Genomic DNA, 13,087 nt, shown 5'->3' on the forward strand with positions numbered 1-13,087 from the left:
ATGCACCGCAGAGAAGTTAGAGCTCTTATGAAAGACGAGAACAACAGCAGAGATGGATGACTGTGTTTGCAGAGGTGAGAGAAGCAAAGATCTTCAGATCTGTTTCATCTCCACTGCTGCAATGTCACAGTTTGTTTCCAGAACCCAGGCTTCAGCACAGTGTGGGTGTCTCTGGCGTAAGGGTCAGAATCCCTTTAAAAATTCTTCCGTTGTAAAGAAAGTTCAAGTCCAGGAGCTGAGCAAGGGATAGCTTTGTTCATAGAGTGCAGAAATTCGCTTTCCAAGTGTCAAATGCTCACTGAAATCTTTACATTTAGAGGCTGCAGAAAGTCACATTGGTATGACTTAATGGATATCATAAATACTTTATATTTAAAAGGTTTATAGCATGTTTGCTTAAAACACCAGTTAAGCCTAATGACAATGCAGTTCTGTTTGGAGGTTTACGGCAATGGTATTTTTAGTGTGTTCCATGTCATCTAGATTTCTCTGGCTTGTTAGTGTTCCTACCTGCTAGCTTAGCTTTAGCTGAATACATTTTTGTAGTTTACTAACAATAGTTGTTGCTTACATTACATAACATTACTTTTAAGATATTTTAGTTTGCTTTGCATGACTTTGCAATGGTCACATCAGTAGTAACATAGCTGTATTAATCTGGCATATTGTCACAGAATTTGATTGCCTTTCGGGACAAGCACAACTCTTCATAAATCCAACAATGAAACTGTTTTTTTTTTTTTTTTTTTGGTATATGGCTAGGTCCTTAACTCTGGTTTTGGCATTAGCTTCTGTCATGTAGTTAATTATGAGCTACTTTGGCCAGTTTTTGGTGATTACCGTTACAGAGGAAATCAGCTCAGAGGGTCCTAGGTATAGGTGCTCCTTCATACACTGAACCTGATGAAAGTTGCTTGGGTTATTACAATTAAGTTACTTGCTTATGATACGGCAGCATTACAAGCTATTCTATAGCATACAACCCATTTGGGAATCAAGTCCAGAACCCTAGGAGCTACCCTAACTGCAGCTCCATATGTTTTAGCAAAAGCTGCCCTGTTCTGAGAGCGCTAAATAAGACCTGAAGTTAAGTGCACAGAGCTATGTTGCCAACAAACTGCATCTCCCTGATACCTACTCTGTGTTCCCTTTCATCTGACACCTGGGATTACACATACTGCTTATGTCACTTTCCATGGTGACAGTTGGTGTTCCTCTGCATTGTTTATGCATGCATATGTACACAGTACGCACGTAGACGCACTCAAACACACGCACGTATGCACACACACACACATACGTAAATATTTTGGTGCTATAAATGGCCCATCACATAATGCTGCACATTTTTGACTCTGTAAAAACCTTTCAACAAAATGTTTTTAACAATATTGTCATCACCTCTCTTTGGCTTTGAATCCATGTTCACTATCCCGTGTCAACCCCGGGTCGTGTGTGTAAGGGGTAGCCTACTAAGTGTCAATGTGCTCCTTTGTATGGAAATAACGCACTATGCTCCCACTGACCCTCCAGCAACACATTTATTGATTTAACCTTCATGTAATAGAATGCTGGCATTTAGTGAAATTATTCTCGTCCTTTTTTTTCCCACAAAGCTGCTTCACGTACAGTAGTGAAAACCACACCAAGCCACAGATTTTTTATTGCATGAAGATGGTCAACTCCCTGTGTTCCCACTGTCCTTTCTAATTCGTTGCTTTAGATGTTTCTGGCTGAACTGATCGTGAATAGTTTCCCGTTCTATATTAAGCATGGATGTTCCTCAAAAGACATGCCCAAGGATAGATCATTGATTATCCAGGCCTCATGCCTTGATGAATACTTATAAGATTTGTCAAGTAAAATGTTTTACATTTTGAAGGTAAAGAGATGAGATTATAAATGTTAAGAGCACATAGCTGACCATCTGTTTCGTTAGAGCCAATTCAAATTCCCATTTATAGTAACTTTTAAAAAATTATTTTCCCAGTATCCAGTACTGTCATATCTGACAGCTGGTCCCATTCTTTCGTGTGATCATCATTACAGTTCAGCATAAATAGCCAATGCCCTTGCAACAAATCCAATGTAAACATTTTGTAATTATCAAATTATGTGTGGATTGGAATGTGCATATGTGTAATAAATATCCAAACAAAAAGGTTCTTGACAAAAATTCTATTCAAAAGCCTGAGCATTGTCTCTTTGTCCATGGAGACATTTCTCTTTTTACATTTGTCGTTTTATGTAGTGATTTAGAACTCAAATTTGGCTGTAACTCAATATGTTTTATTATGTCCAAGCACTGTCCTCTGTTTTCAAATGTAATAATGAAATAAGAGCAGATCAGATGAACATTATCATTGCTAGTTCAAGAGACCATCAAGAGTATATTTGAAGCCTTCATTTAACAAGACTTTTGTGTTCTTCATACAGGTATATGCTTTGAGATCAAAAACATGCATGTTCGTAATTTCCAAACGTTTTAAAACATGGACTATAAAACATGGTTCATCTACCTTTCAGACTGAATAGTAATTCAAGGACTAAGCACACACTGTAAAATGTGTTAAATGAACTCTTACAGAGTTTATATGAGTCCACTCTGGGCATATAACCTGTTAGAGTTAGAATTAACACTGGGCATTTTACTGTGCACATATTCCCCTTTAAGTAGGCTATATAGAACAGAAGAAGCGGTTCATTAACCTGCATTCTCTCAGTTTGGAAGACTATGCAAAACAAATAGGGATGGCATAATCTGATAATTTTTTTTAAAAAAGTAAATAAGTGCAAAACTAGTTACCATTAAGAGAAATTGTGCTCCAGAAAAACTGCATGAATAAGAAAATGTGGTATTTATTTCTCCAGTCAAAACACATAACATGAATAAATCAGTTGATTAATTCATTTAATTATGCCAATTTGTCTGTGGAATATATAGTGCAGAAAGCATGTCAATTTCTGGCACAGTAATTGCACATCACATAAGTATGTGCTCTTTCTCCTGCAAGTGTACACTAAACACAGATGGAAATTATGGTGACCTTTGACAAGATGGGATCTGAGAATAAAATCACAAAGGTTGAACACTTGATGAAGAGAAACTCGATACTTCAATACTGATCTATCACACCCCCTCCCCCTTCATGAGGATGAAGTTGGAGCATTCTAGAGGAGACCCAGCAGGAGCAAAACCAGCCTTTCGTTTCTCTTTCCCTCAGCAGTGATAAACGTGCATTACATTTCTGTGTGATGGATGCAGTAAAAAAAAAAAACATACACTAATAAGCTTTCACTTCATTTGGTGAAAAGGATCCTTGTAGAAAAATTGGTGTAACTCTTAACACCACACAGGTATACTTAAAAATGTACTTTACTCATTGCATCATTTTTCAGGAAAAAAGAAGAAACAGCACTCACTACTGGCCAGAGTGGATAATTCTATCAGATGAAGCATCGGAGAGGTAACTAGAAGAAAACATCTTCATTAAAGCTTTCCTTAAAAAGGAACACATCATGACTACGTCACTACGTACGTGTGTGTATGCTATGTGATAGGGGTGATCTTATCTTTACGTCAGTGCACATCCACCTGTCATAACCCATTGATTTTATATATATATATATACATTATATATATATATGTGCGTGTGTGTGTGTGCGCGTTTTAGGCATTTAGTAGATGCTCTCTCTTACACAAAACAACTTACACAGCTACATTCTTTATGTAAAACCCATTTATTTACAAACAGAAGTCAGGTCAAAGTACTTCGTTCAACTTACACAGCTACATTCTTTATGTAAAATTCATTATCCATTTATTTATTTAAGACGTCAGGTTAAAGTACTTAAATGTTCATGGGTACAACGCCAGTGTCCCACCTGGGAATCTAACTTACAGCCTACAGTGTCACTTCTGTTCTTTTTGATTCAGGTCAGGTACTAACATATCAGTGATTTATCATCAGCTGTGGCTCTTTTCTGTTGCGTTGTCACCAAAATATTTGTTTCTAAACCCATTGTGCCATTGCTGCAGTCAAAGGCAATGATGCCAAATTCCTTTCAATAGCTGTGACGTTTATGACTCAACCTGCCCACCCTGCCGCAAGCTTCCCTTTAATTGATCAGCATCATGTTCAATCATATTGTATTTCTGCCTTTTGCTGTTGTCACTGTTCTTAAAATTGATAGGCAATGAGAAAAAACATGCACACGTGCGATCATATTTGTCCTATGCTATTATGCATATCATTAAAATATTTGGAAAAAGATATTTTTACTTTATTTACCACTCACCCTTGTGTTTTTATTTCAGTTTTTTTATGTAGAGTGAAGTTATTAGAAAATCAGAGACCTTCTCTCTAATTCTTAAATAGCAGTTCAGTGGACTATCTTAATTGCAATGTCAGCCTATTTAAAATGCTACTTGACAACCCTCCACAGTTCATGTCTCCATTTAAATCCCTATTTATTGCACAGTGTTCAAACTCAACTGCTTACTTTACCACGATGGCCCGAAGGTGACCTTCAGCAGTGTTAGTCACTTCTTAGAAGTGTGGCTTAGTTTTGCATTCACACCACAAGGGGTTAAGCCCACGCTCCCAGCTCGGTACTGAAGGGATGCGGAAACATCCTCTGTAGGAAACGGAATACTGCAGTGCTTGTCATCCCCACGCAGGGAAACTTGCCCGGGAGCTTGAGGAAGTCCCACTCTGTTTCACCCATCTCCTGCGATGGGGTTGTGGGCTTTTAATGCGCAGCAATCCAGAAAATCTAAAGCGCATCATCTGCCGCAGTTACCACTGTTCTCTGCTGCCACTGTCGCTCCAAAAAATATTAAATGAAAGCAAGAACACCTCAGGACGGCAGAGGGTTTTAAAAACGGCAGTGACTGAAAACAAACAGTTGAAAGGCAGCAGCCAGCTTGTATTTAAAGAGGAGGAAACTGTGACTTACCTTGCAAGGTTCTTGACTCCCTGGAGTAACTTGTGAAGTGCGCTCAGGACACTTTGAAAGAGTCTTAAAGAAAAAGAGGAAACCTGCACTTCAGGGGGAGGTGTTCTTCAGTCTTACTTTCCCTTATTTTTTCCCGTTAAAAGGTGAGCCTGGTCTATTGCACCATCCCGAGTGCACTGCTCTCTTTCCTCATTCAATGCTGACATTCACACAAAAGCACGGACCTCAGGACCGAAGTGTTAAATTGATTAGATCAGTGGGGGGAAAAACTACACACACACACTGCAGTTTCTCTCCGACTAGCCTTTCTGCTGTTACTGCTGTATTTCCCAGCGCTGGCATCTGATTGGCTGGGCTGCTGCTCAGAAATAAAAAAAAATGAAAGCCCTCATTTTTAATTGGGAGGGGGCCATTTTATGGTACATCCTGGATTCCACACCACCCCTGCCCTGTTTCCACGCCCCCCACCACCCCCACCCCTCAATTTTTTAGTGTTTTTGGACAGGAATGCTGAGCCTTGCAGATTTAGACAGCAAGAAAGGGGAAGGGTAGGAGTACAGAGAGAATGAAAGAGGGAGAGAATGAGAGGGAATGCGAGAGAGAAAGTGGAGCACTTAAATGTCTGGTCAGGAAACAGGCTTAGTACTGGGCTGGGGGGCTGTGGTCTCACTCACCAGGGCTGCTCTGTCCCTTTTTCTGGGTGATAGACTGCTGAGGGGGAGCGGGGAGCTTCCCTCCCCAGCCCACTGCAGAGAGAGCCGCTGTAACCGGCTCTGCAGCAGCACATACAGCCAGCCGCAGGGGGTGATAGGAGCAGCAATGCTCCCGTAGCAGTGGGGGGTGAGGGGGTGGGGAGGTTCATCGCTAATGCGCTTCCTCATGAATTATTTAGCACACCCTCAAGAGGACTCTCAATTAGCCAAGTTGAGAAGGCTAAACTTCAGTCATGTTGGACATGTGGAAACGGAGGCTGTAAAGGATTCCACTGGTTCAGGCTGTACTATTTATCATCATTATCTACTGTACCAATAATACTGTTCTGAAAGTAGAAAGGAATAGAGGAAGAGAGAAAGAGATTAATAGTATAGTAAATTATCATAGTAATATATATTATATTGCTTGGGCTGAATTGCCTGTTCTCATAATGATCTTGTCTCGTGTTTCATGTCATGTCATGTATGTCATGTCCTGTGTCATGTCATGTCACGGCATGATATATACATATATGTCATGTCATTTGTCCAGGGATAGGAAACTTTGGCAGCAGTTAATTAAGAGATCTCTGGTCGTCTTCGCACTCCAAACTGAAACATGCTGCGTTTAATTCGGCAGCCTCCAACTTTTAACGTTGGGTCTCATTGGTGGCATCGTGCCTTGAGCGGTGGTGGCAAGAGAGTTGAGGTAGGAGGTAAAAGGCCAGGAGAGAGAACCAAAAGAGAACATAGCAAATGTAGTTTTGTTGTCCCTACATTGTAACCATAACTACTTCTATTATGCCTAAGCCTAACTGGACACCAGAAGACAGACATAGGGATGAAAAACATTGGAATAGAAAACTAAACACAAGATTCCTAGGAGGACTCAACAAACGCGCATAAAAATTGGATGCAAGAGGGACCAAATGCTTGCTACTAAAAGACTCCAGCCAACTGAATGGATAGTACTAACTTTTTCTTTCCCAAAGAACCCCCATAAGGGGAAAGAAATAATTTTTTCTAACCTAAACCTAGCCCGAACCATAACTCTAACCCTAGCCGTTACCCTAACCGTAACCCTAACCCTAGCGGTAACACTAACCCTAACCTTTGCGGTAACCTGAACCCTTGCAATAACCCTAGCCCGAACCCTAGCGATAACCCTAAACCGAACCCTATCGGTAACCCTAACCCAACAATAGCGCTAACCCTAACCTTAGTGGTAACCCTAACCCGAACGGTAACTCTAACCCTAACCCTAGCTGTAACCCTAACCCTAACCCTAGTTGTAACCCTAACCCTAGCTGGATACCTAACCCCAACCCTAACCCTAGCTGTAACCCTAACCCTAACCCTAGTTGTAACCCTAACCCTAGCTGGATACCTAACCACAACCCTAACCCTAGCTGAAACGCTAACCCTAGCTGTAACTCCAACCCTAACCCTAACCCTAGTTGTAACCCTAACTCTAACCTTAACCCTAACCCTAACCAGTACAGTAACCCTAACCCTAACCCTAACCCTGTGCCTAACCCTAACCCTAGCCCTAACCCTAACTGCAGGCTAGAAACCCTAACCCTAGCCCTAACCCTAACCCTAACTGCAGGCTAGTAACCCTAATCCTAACCCTAACCCTAACTGCAGGCTAGTAACCCTAACCCTAACCCTGTGCCTAACCCTAACCCTAACCCTAACCCTAACTCTAACCCTAGCTCTAACCCTAACCCTAACCCTAACCCTAGCTCTAACCCTAACCCTAACCCTAACCCTAACCCTAGCTCTAACCCAAACCCAAACCCTAACCCTAGCTCTAACCCTAACCCTAACCCTAACCCTAGCTCTAACCCTAGCCCTAACCCTAACCCTAGTTCTAACCCTAACCCTAACCCTAGCTCTAACCTTAACCTTAACCTTAACCTTAACCTTAACCTTAACCTTAACCTTAACCTTAACCTTAACCTTAACCTTAACCTTAACCTTAACCTTAACCTTAACCTTAACCTAACCTAACCCTTAACCTACCTAACCTAACCTTAACCTAACCCTACCCTAAACCCTACCTAGCCCTAACCCTAACCCTAACCTACCTAACCTAACCCAACCCTAACCCCTAACCCTAACCCTAACCTAACCAGCCTAGCCTAGCACCTAGCCTAGCCTAGCCCTACTACCTAGCCCTAGCCCTAGCCCTAACCCTAGCTCTAACCCTAACTAGTACAGTAACCCTAACCCTAACCCTAGCTCTAACCCTAGCTCTAACCCTAACCCTAACCCTAACCCTAACCATAACCCTAGCTCTAACCCTAACCCTAACCTGAGCTCTAACCCTAACCCTAACCCTAGCTCTAACCCTAACCCTAACCCTAAACCTAACCCTAGCCCTAACCCCAGCTCTAGCCCTAACCCTAACCCTAGCCTACCAACCCTAACCCTAAACCCTAACCCTAACCCTAGCCTAGCCCTAGCCCTAGCCCTAGCCTAGCCCTAGCCCTAGCCCTAGCCCTAGCCCCTAGCCCTAGCCCCTAGCCCCTAGCCCTAGCCCCTACCCTAGCCCCTAGCCCCTAGCCCCTAGCCCTAGCCCACCCTAGCCCTAGCCTAGCCCCTAGCCCTAGCCCCTAGCCCCTAACCCTAGCCCTAGCCCCTAGCCCCTAGCCCCTAGCCCCTAGCCCCTAGCCCCTAGCCCCTAGCCCCTAGCCCCTAGCCCTAGCCCCTAGCCCTAGCCCTAGCCTGCCCTAGCCCCTAGCCCCTAGCCCTAGCCCTAGCCCTAGCCCCTAAGCCCCTAGCCCCTAGCCCCTAGCCCCTAGCGCCCTACCAGCCCTAGCCCTAGCCCCTAGCCCCTAGCCCCTAGCCCCTAGCCCCTAGCCCTAGCCCCTAGCCCCTAGCCCCCTACGCCCCTAGCCCACCTAGCCCCTAGCCCCTAGCCCCTAGCCCTAGCCCTACCCTAGCCCCTAGCCCCTAGCCCCTAGCCCCTAGCCCTAGCCCCTAGCCCTAGCCCCTAGCCAGCCCTAGCCCCTAGCCCCTAGCCCCTAGCCCCTAGCCCCTAGCCCTAGCCCCTAGCCCCTAGCCCCTAGCCTACCCTAGCCCCTAGCCCTAGCCCCTAGCCCTAGCCCCTAGCCCTAGCCCTAGCCCCCTAGCCCTAGCCCTAGCCTAGCCTACCCTAGCCCCTAGCCTACCCTAGCCCCTAGCCCCTAGCCCCTAGCCCTAGCCCTAGCCCTAGCCCTAGCCCCTAGCCCTAGCCCCTAGCCCTACCTAGCCCTAGCCCTAGCCCTAGCCCCTAGCCCTACCCTAGCCCCTAGCCCACCCTAGCCCCTAGCCCCTAGCCCCTAGCCCCTAGCCCAACCCTACCTAGCCCCTAGCCCACCCTAGCCCCCTAGCCCCTAGCACCCTAGCCCCTACCTAACCTAGCACTACCCTAGCCCCTAACCAACCTAACCCAGCCCTACCAACCCTACCCTAGCCAACCCTAACCTAACCCTAGCCAACCCTAGCCCTACCTAACCACTACCCTAGCCACCCTAGCCCCCTACCTAACCTAACCCTAACACCCAACCACTACTCTAACCCTAACCCAACCCTAACCCTAGCTCCTAACCTAACCCTAGCCCTAACCCTAACCCTAACCTAGCCTAACCTAACCCTAGCTACAACCCTAACCCTAACCTAACCCTAAGCTCTAACTACCACCTAACCCTAACCCTAAGCCCCGCTCTAACCCTAACCCTAACCCTAGCTCTAACCCTAACCCTAACCCTAACCCTAGCTCTAACCCTAGCTCCAACCCTAACCCTAACCCTACAACCCTAACCCTAACCCTAACCCTCTCAACCCTAACCCTAACCCTAACCCTAACCCTAACCCTAACTCCTAACCCAACCCAACCCACCCAACCCTAACCCTAGACTAACCCTAACCCTAACCCTAGCTCTAACCCTAACCCTAACCCTAACCCTAGCTCTAACCCTAACCCTAACCCTAACCCTAACCCTAACCCTAACCCTACCTAACCCTAACCCTAACCCTAGCTCTAACCCTAACCCTAACCCTAGCTCTAACCCTAACCCTAACCCTAACCCTAGCTCTAACCCTAACCCTAGCCCTAACCCTAACCCTAACCCTCATCCTAACCCTAGCCCTAACCCTAACCCTAGCCCTAACCCTAGCCCTAGCTCAACCTACCCTAACCCTAGCCCTAACCCTAACCCTAACCCTAGCTCTAACCCTAACCCTAACCCTAGCTCTAACCCTAACCCTAGCCCTAACCCTAACCCTAGCTCTAACCTTAACCCTAACCCTAGCTCTAACCCTAACCCTAACCCTAGCTCTAACCCTAACCCTAACCCTAGCTCTAACCCTAACCCTAACCCTAGCTCTAACCCTAACCCTAACCCTAGCTCTAACCCTAACCCTAAATCGCATCAAATTCAAAACATTGGTCCTAGCATACCAGGCAGTCAAGGGATCAGCCCCAGCATACCTTCACAAGATATTCAAACCCTACATGCCAGCCAGATCCCTCCGTTCTGCTACCTCAGGACGCCTAGCACCTCCCCCTCTTCGCACCTGCACTTCCAGAACACGTCTCCTGTCTGTTCTGGCCCCACGATGGTGGAATGACCTCCCTCTGGAGGTCAGAACAGCTGAGACTGTGAACAATTTCAAACGACGACTGAAGACCCACCTCTTCAGGCTGCACCTCTCTCCATCCCTCCCTTCCCCCCTGTAAATGACTAAATTTAGGGTTGTAACTAGGCAGCTGTTTCATAGGTTACTTAGTTGATGCGCCTGTCTTAACGACTACTTGTATTTTTATTTTTCCATAGATTGCGTTGTTGCCGTTCTCGTTGTTAGTGTTAATCAGTTTAACCATCAGGGTCCAAGTTGAACTATGCGGTTGTTCCCTGTACTTGGACCGGTACTTCTCTCTAGGGGTTTCGTCATACTTGTTCCTGGTTATGGTTATACACTTTGTTGTACGTCGCTCTGGATAAGAGCGTCCGCCAAATGCCTGTAATGTAATGTAATGTAACCCTAGCCCTAACCCTAACCCTAACCCTAGCTCTAATCCTAACCCTAACCCTAGCTCTAACCCTAACCCTAGCTCTAACCCTAACCCTAACCCTAGCCCTAACCCTAACCCTAGCTCTAACCCTAACCCCAGCTCTAGCCCTAACCCTAGCCCTAGCTATAACCCTAACCCTAACCCTAATCCTAGCTCTAACCCTAACCCTAACCCTAACCCTAGCCCTAACCCCAGCGCTACCCCAAACCCTAACCCTAGCTCTAACCCTAACCCTAGCTCTAACCTTAACCCTAACCCTAACCCTAGCTCTAACCCTAACCCTAGCCCTAACCCTAACCCCAACCCTAACCCCAACCCTAGCTCTAACCCTAACCCTAACCCAAACCCGTCCATCTTTAACATCCATCCTAAGCAGCTAATGTTCTTAACCCAACCAAGCATTCTAGCAGGAAACACTAGCCAGCAGTAATTATCAGGAGACTGTTCACTCCAGTAGCTTTCAGAGCTGATAATCTGGGATGCTCGCAACAGCTGCAACTTAAATCTGTAACATGCAAGTGTTTAAGAAACAAGTGACAGATACAGTCTGTCTTTGGTACTGTGGGGGGAAATCCATGTGGACAAGGGGAGAACATATAAACATCACACAGAAAGGCCCCGGCCAGGATTTGAACCTAGAATCGTCTTGCCATGAGGCAAGTGCCACCCCCATTACCTAGAACAAGAGTCATTAGTAAAAGATAGATAAGTTAACATTAGCAGTTTGAACACACCTGGTCACTTTTTGTCATAGTTAAAAGTAATTTGTTTTTTTGTATCTGGAAGCCACCTTGCACGCAGGCAGGGAGAGAGTTGGGTGACAAGTAATTACTAACCAAGCGTTGCTTGAACAAAACAATTAATCACACAATGGTCTGGCTGATGGCATTTCAGACCCCCTGAAGAGCAGCCTTATAAAAAACACAGCAAAACTCAAACACTTAAGCACTTTATTTTATTAAAAGAAGCAGGAGGAACTAAAAAGAACTTTATTAATCATGATATTAAAATCACAGTTGAGGGAGGCATGACATTCTGGAGTCAGTCATGGCCACCCTTGACAGACTCTATAATACATGGTTCCACATACTCATGAAAGCTACCGTCCTACCATTACCTTAGAACCTCCTAACACAGAAGGACATAGAAAAAAACAAAAAGGTACACAGAAAACAGTCACAGAAAATGCAAGAGCATGATTGCCTAGCTTTGGGCTGAACACACAGGAAGTGTAAAGGAATTATAATTCGGCACAGAAACCTTAGAAGACAGTTCTGAAAATGATACAAAATTCAAATAGCCACTGGTTCCAGCTGCTGATCCCAACAGCACCCTACCCCACCACAACCCCCCGCCCCCCCAAAAAAGAAAAATTCATACAGTTCTCAATTCTACATGATAAAAATGCACAAGCATGACTAGAAAAAAGCCACAAATGTAAATGACAGGAAGTGAACACATGTACAGCATACACACATGGCTGCACATATGACACATGGTCCCGAACACACCATGGATAACACTATCTCAGCTCTCCTGGTTAACGGCAGCCGAGTGTGTTCAGAACAACAGGTGCTCACGGAGGTTCAGTCTCCTATTCATTGGGGTTAGGGTTGGCGTCAGGATACTGAGAGAGGTCAAAGGTCAGCACTTTGCTGATGACGCAGTCTCCTTGCTGTGGAAAGGAAGAGTTTAATTAAAACTTTATTGCCTGTAAATATGATTGTGATTTTGTGTGTGCGCGCAAGCGTGCGCAAGTGTTCAAGAGTGTGTGTGCATGTCAAAATATGCACGTATGTATGAGTGTGTGTGGTTACCTCAGGGTACACGCCAATGAGAGAGTCAGCCTTGGTGTAAAACTCCTCTTTGAGAGAGATGACAATGGCCTGGAAGTTCTGCACCGACTGGTCCTTTATGTAGTTGGCCACCTACAGGATGCATGCAAGATGTAAGAGACTGATATCAGTCATCTGTCAAGTACTACAGATGGCTATATATATATATATATATATATGTGTGTGTGTGTGTGTGTGTAAGGAATAAACCATGACATGCTGTCCCGTTATTGAAAAATAATGTACGACGGGGGTGGTGGTGGTCGCTTAACCAGCCCCAACATACATTATTTTCCAATAACGGGACAGCCCGGAGGGGTTTATTCCACTTATACAACGGGTTACCAACAATGACTATATATGGTTACTTTATATTTATTGATTTTTATGGACTTAATCAGCTGAAAGTGAAATATTCTTCCGTGGCCGTTTGGGCATATTATTTTACCGTTGTCAAGCAAAACTCTGGTTGGTAGTTCTATTTGGAATGTTGTTATTCAAAAACTCTGTTTGGTAGTTCCATTTGAACCATTGTTAAG

At 44.9% G+C, this 13,087-nt stretch overlaps 2 protein-coding genes across 2 annotated transcripts in view; both read right to left on the minus strand.

The window, feature by feature from the left end:
• The window catches only part of LOC135234361 (synaptotagmin-2-like), a 101,254-nt gene extending 95,995 nt beyond the window's left edge, over positions 1-5,259 (minus strand). Inside the window, exon 1 of the mRNA XM_064298892.1 lies at positions 4,960-5,259. The gene's annotated coding sequence lies outside the window, so the exon portion shown is untranslated. The remainder of the gene's footprint in view (positions 1-4,959) is intronic.
• A 6,387-nt stretch (positions 5,260-11,646) lies between these two features.
• smc1a (structural maintenance of chromosomes 1A) overlaps positions 11,647-13,087 on the minus strand; it is a 17,842-nt gene continuing 16,401 nt past the window's right edge. The window contains exons 25-26 of the mRNA XM_064298905.1: positions 12,531-12,641; positions 11,647-12,388 (exon numbers count right to left, since the gene is read on the minus strand). Of these exons, the coding sequence (XP_064154975.1) occupies positions 12,308-12,388; positions 12,531-12,641 (192 nt within the window). The 3' untranslated portion in view covers positions 11,647-12,307. The remainder of the gene's footprint in view (positions 12,389-12,530; positions 12,642-13,087) is intronic.

The sequence above is a fragment of the Anguilla rostrata genome, chromosome 11 (assembly GCF_018555375.3).
Source record: "Anguilla rostrata isolate EN2019 chromosome 11, ASM1855537v3, whole genome shotgun sequence".
Lineage (NCBI taxonomy): Eukaryota > Metazoa > Chordata > Actinopteri > Anguilliformes > Anguillidae > Anguilla > Anguilla rostrata.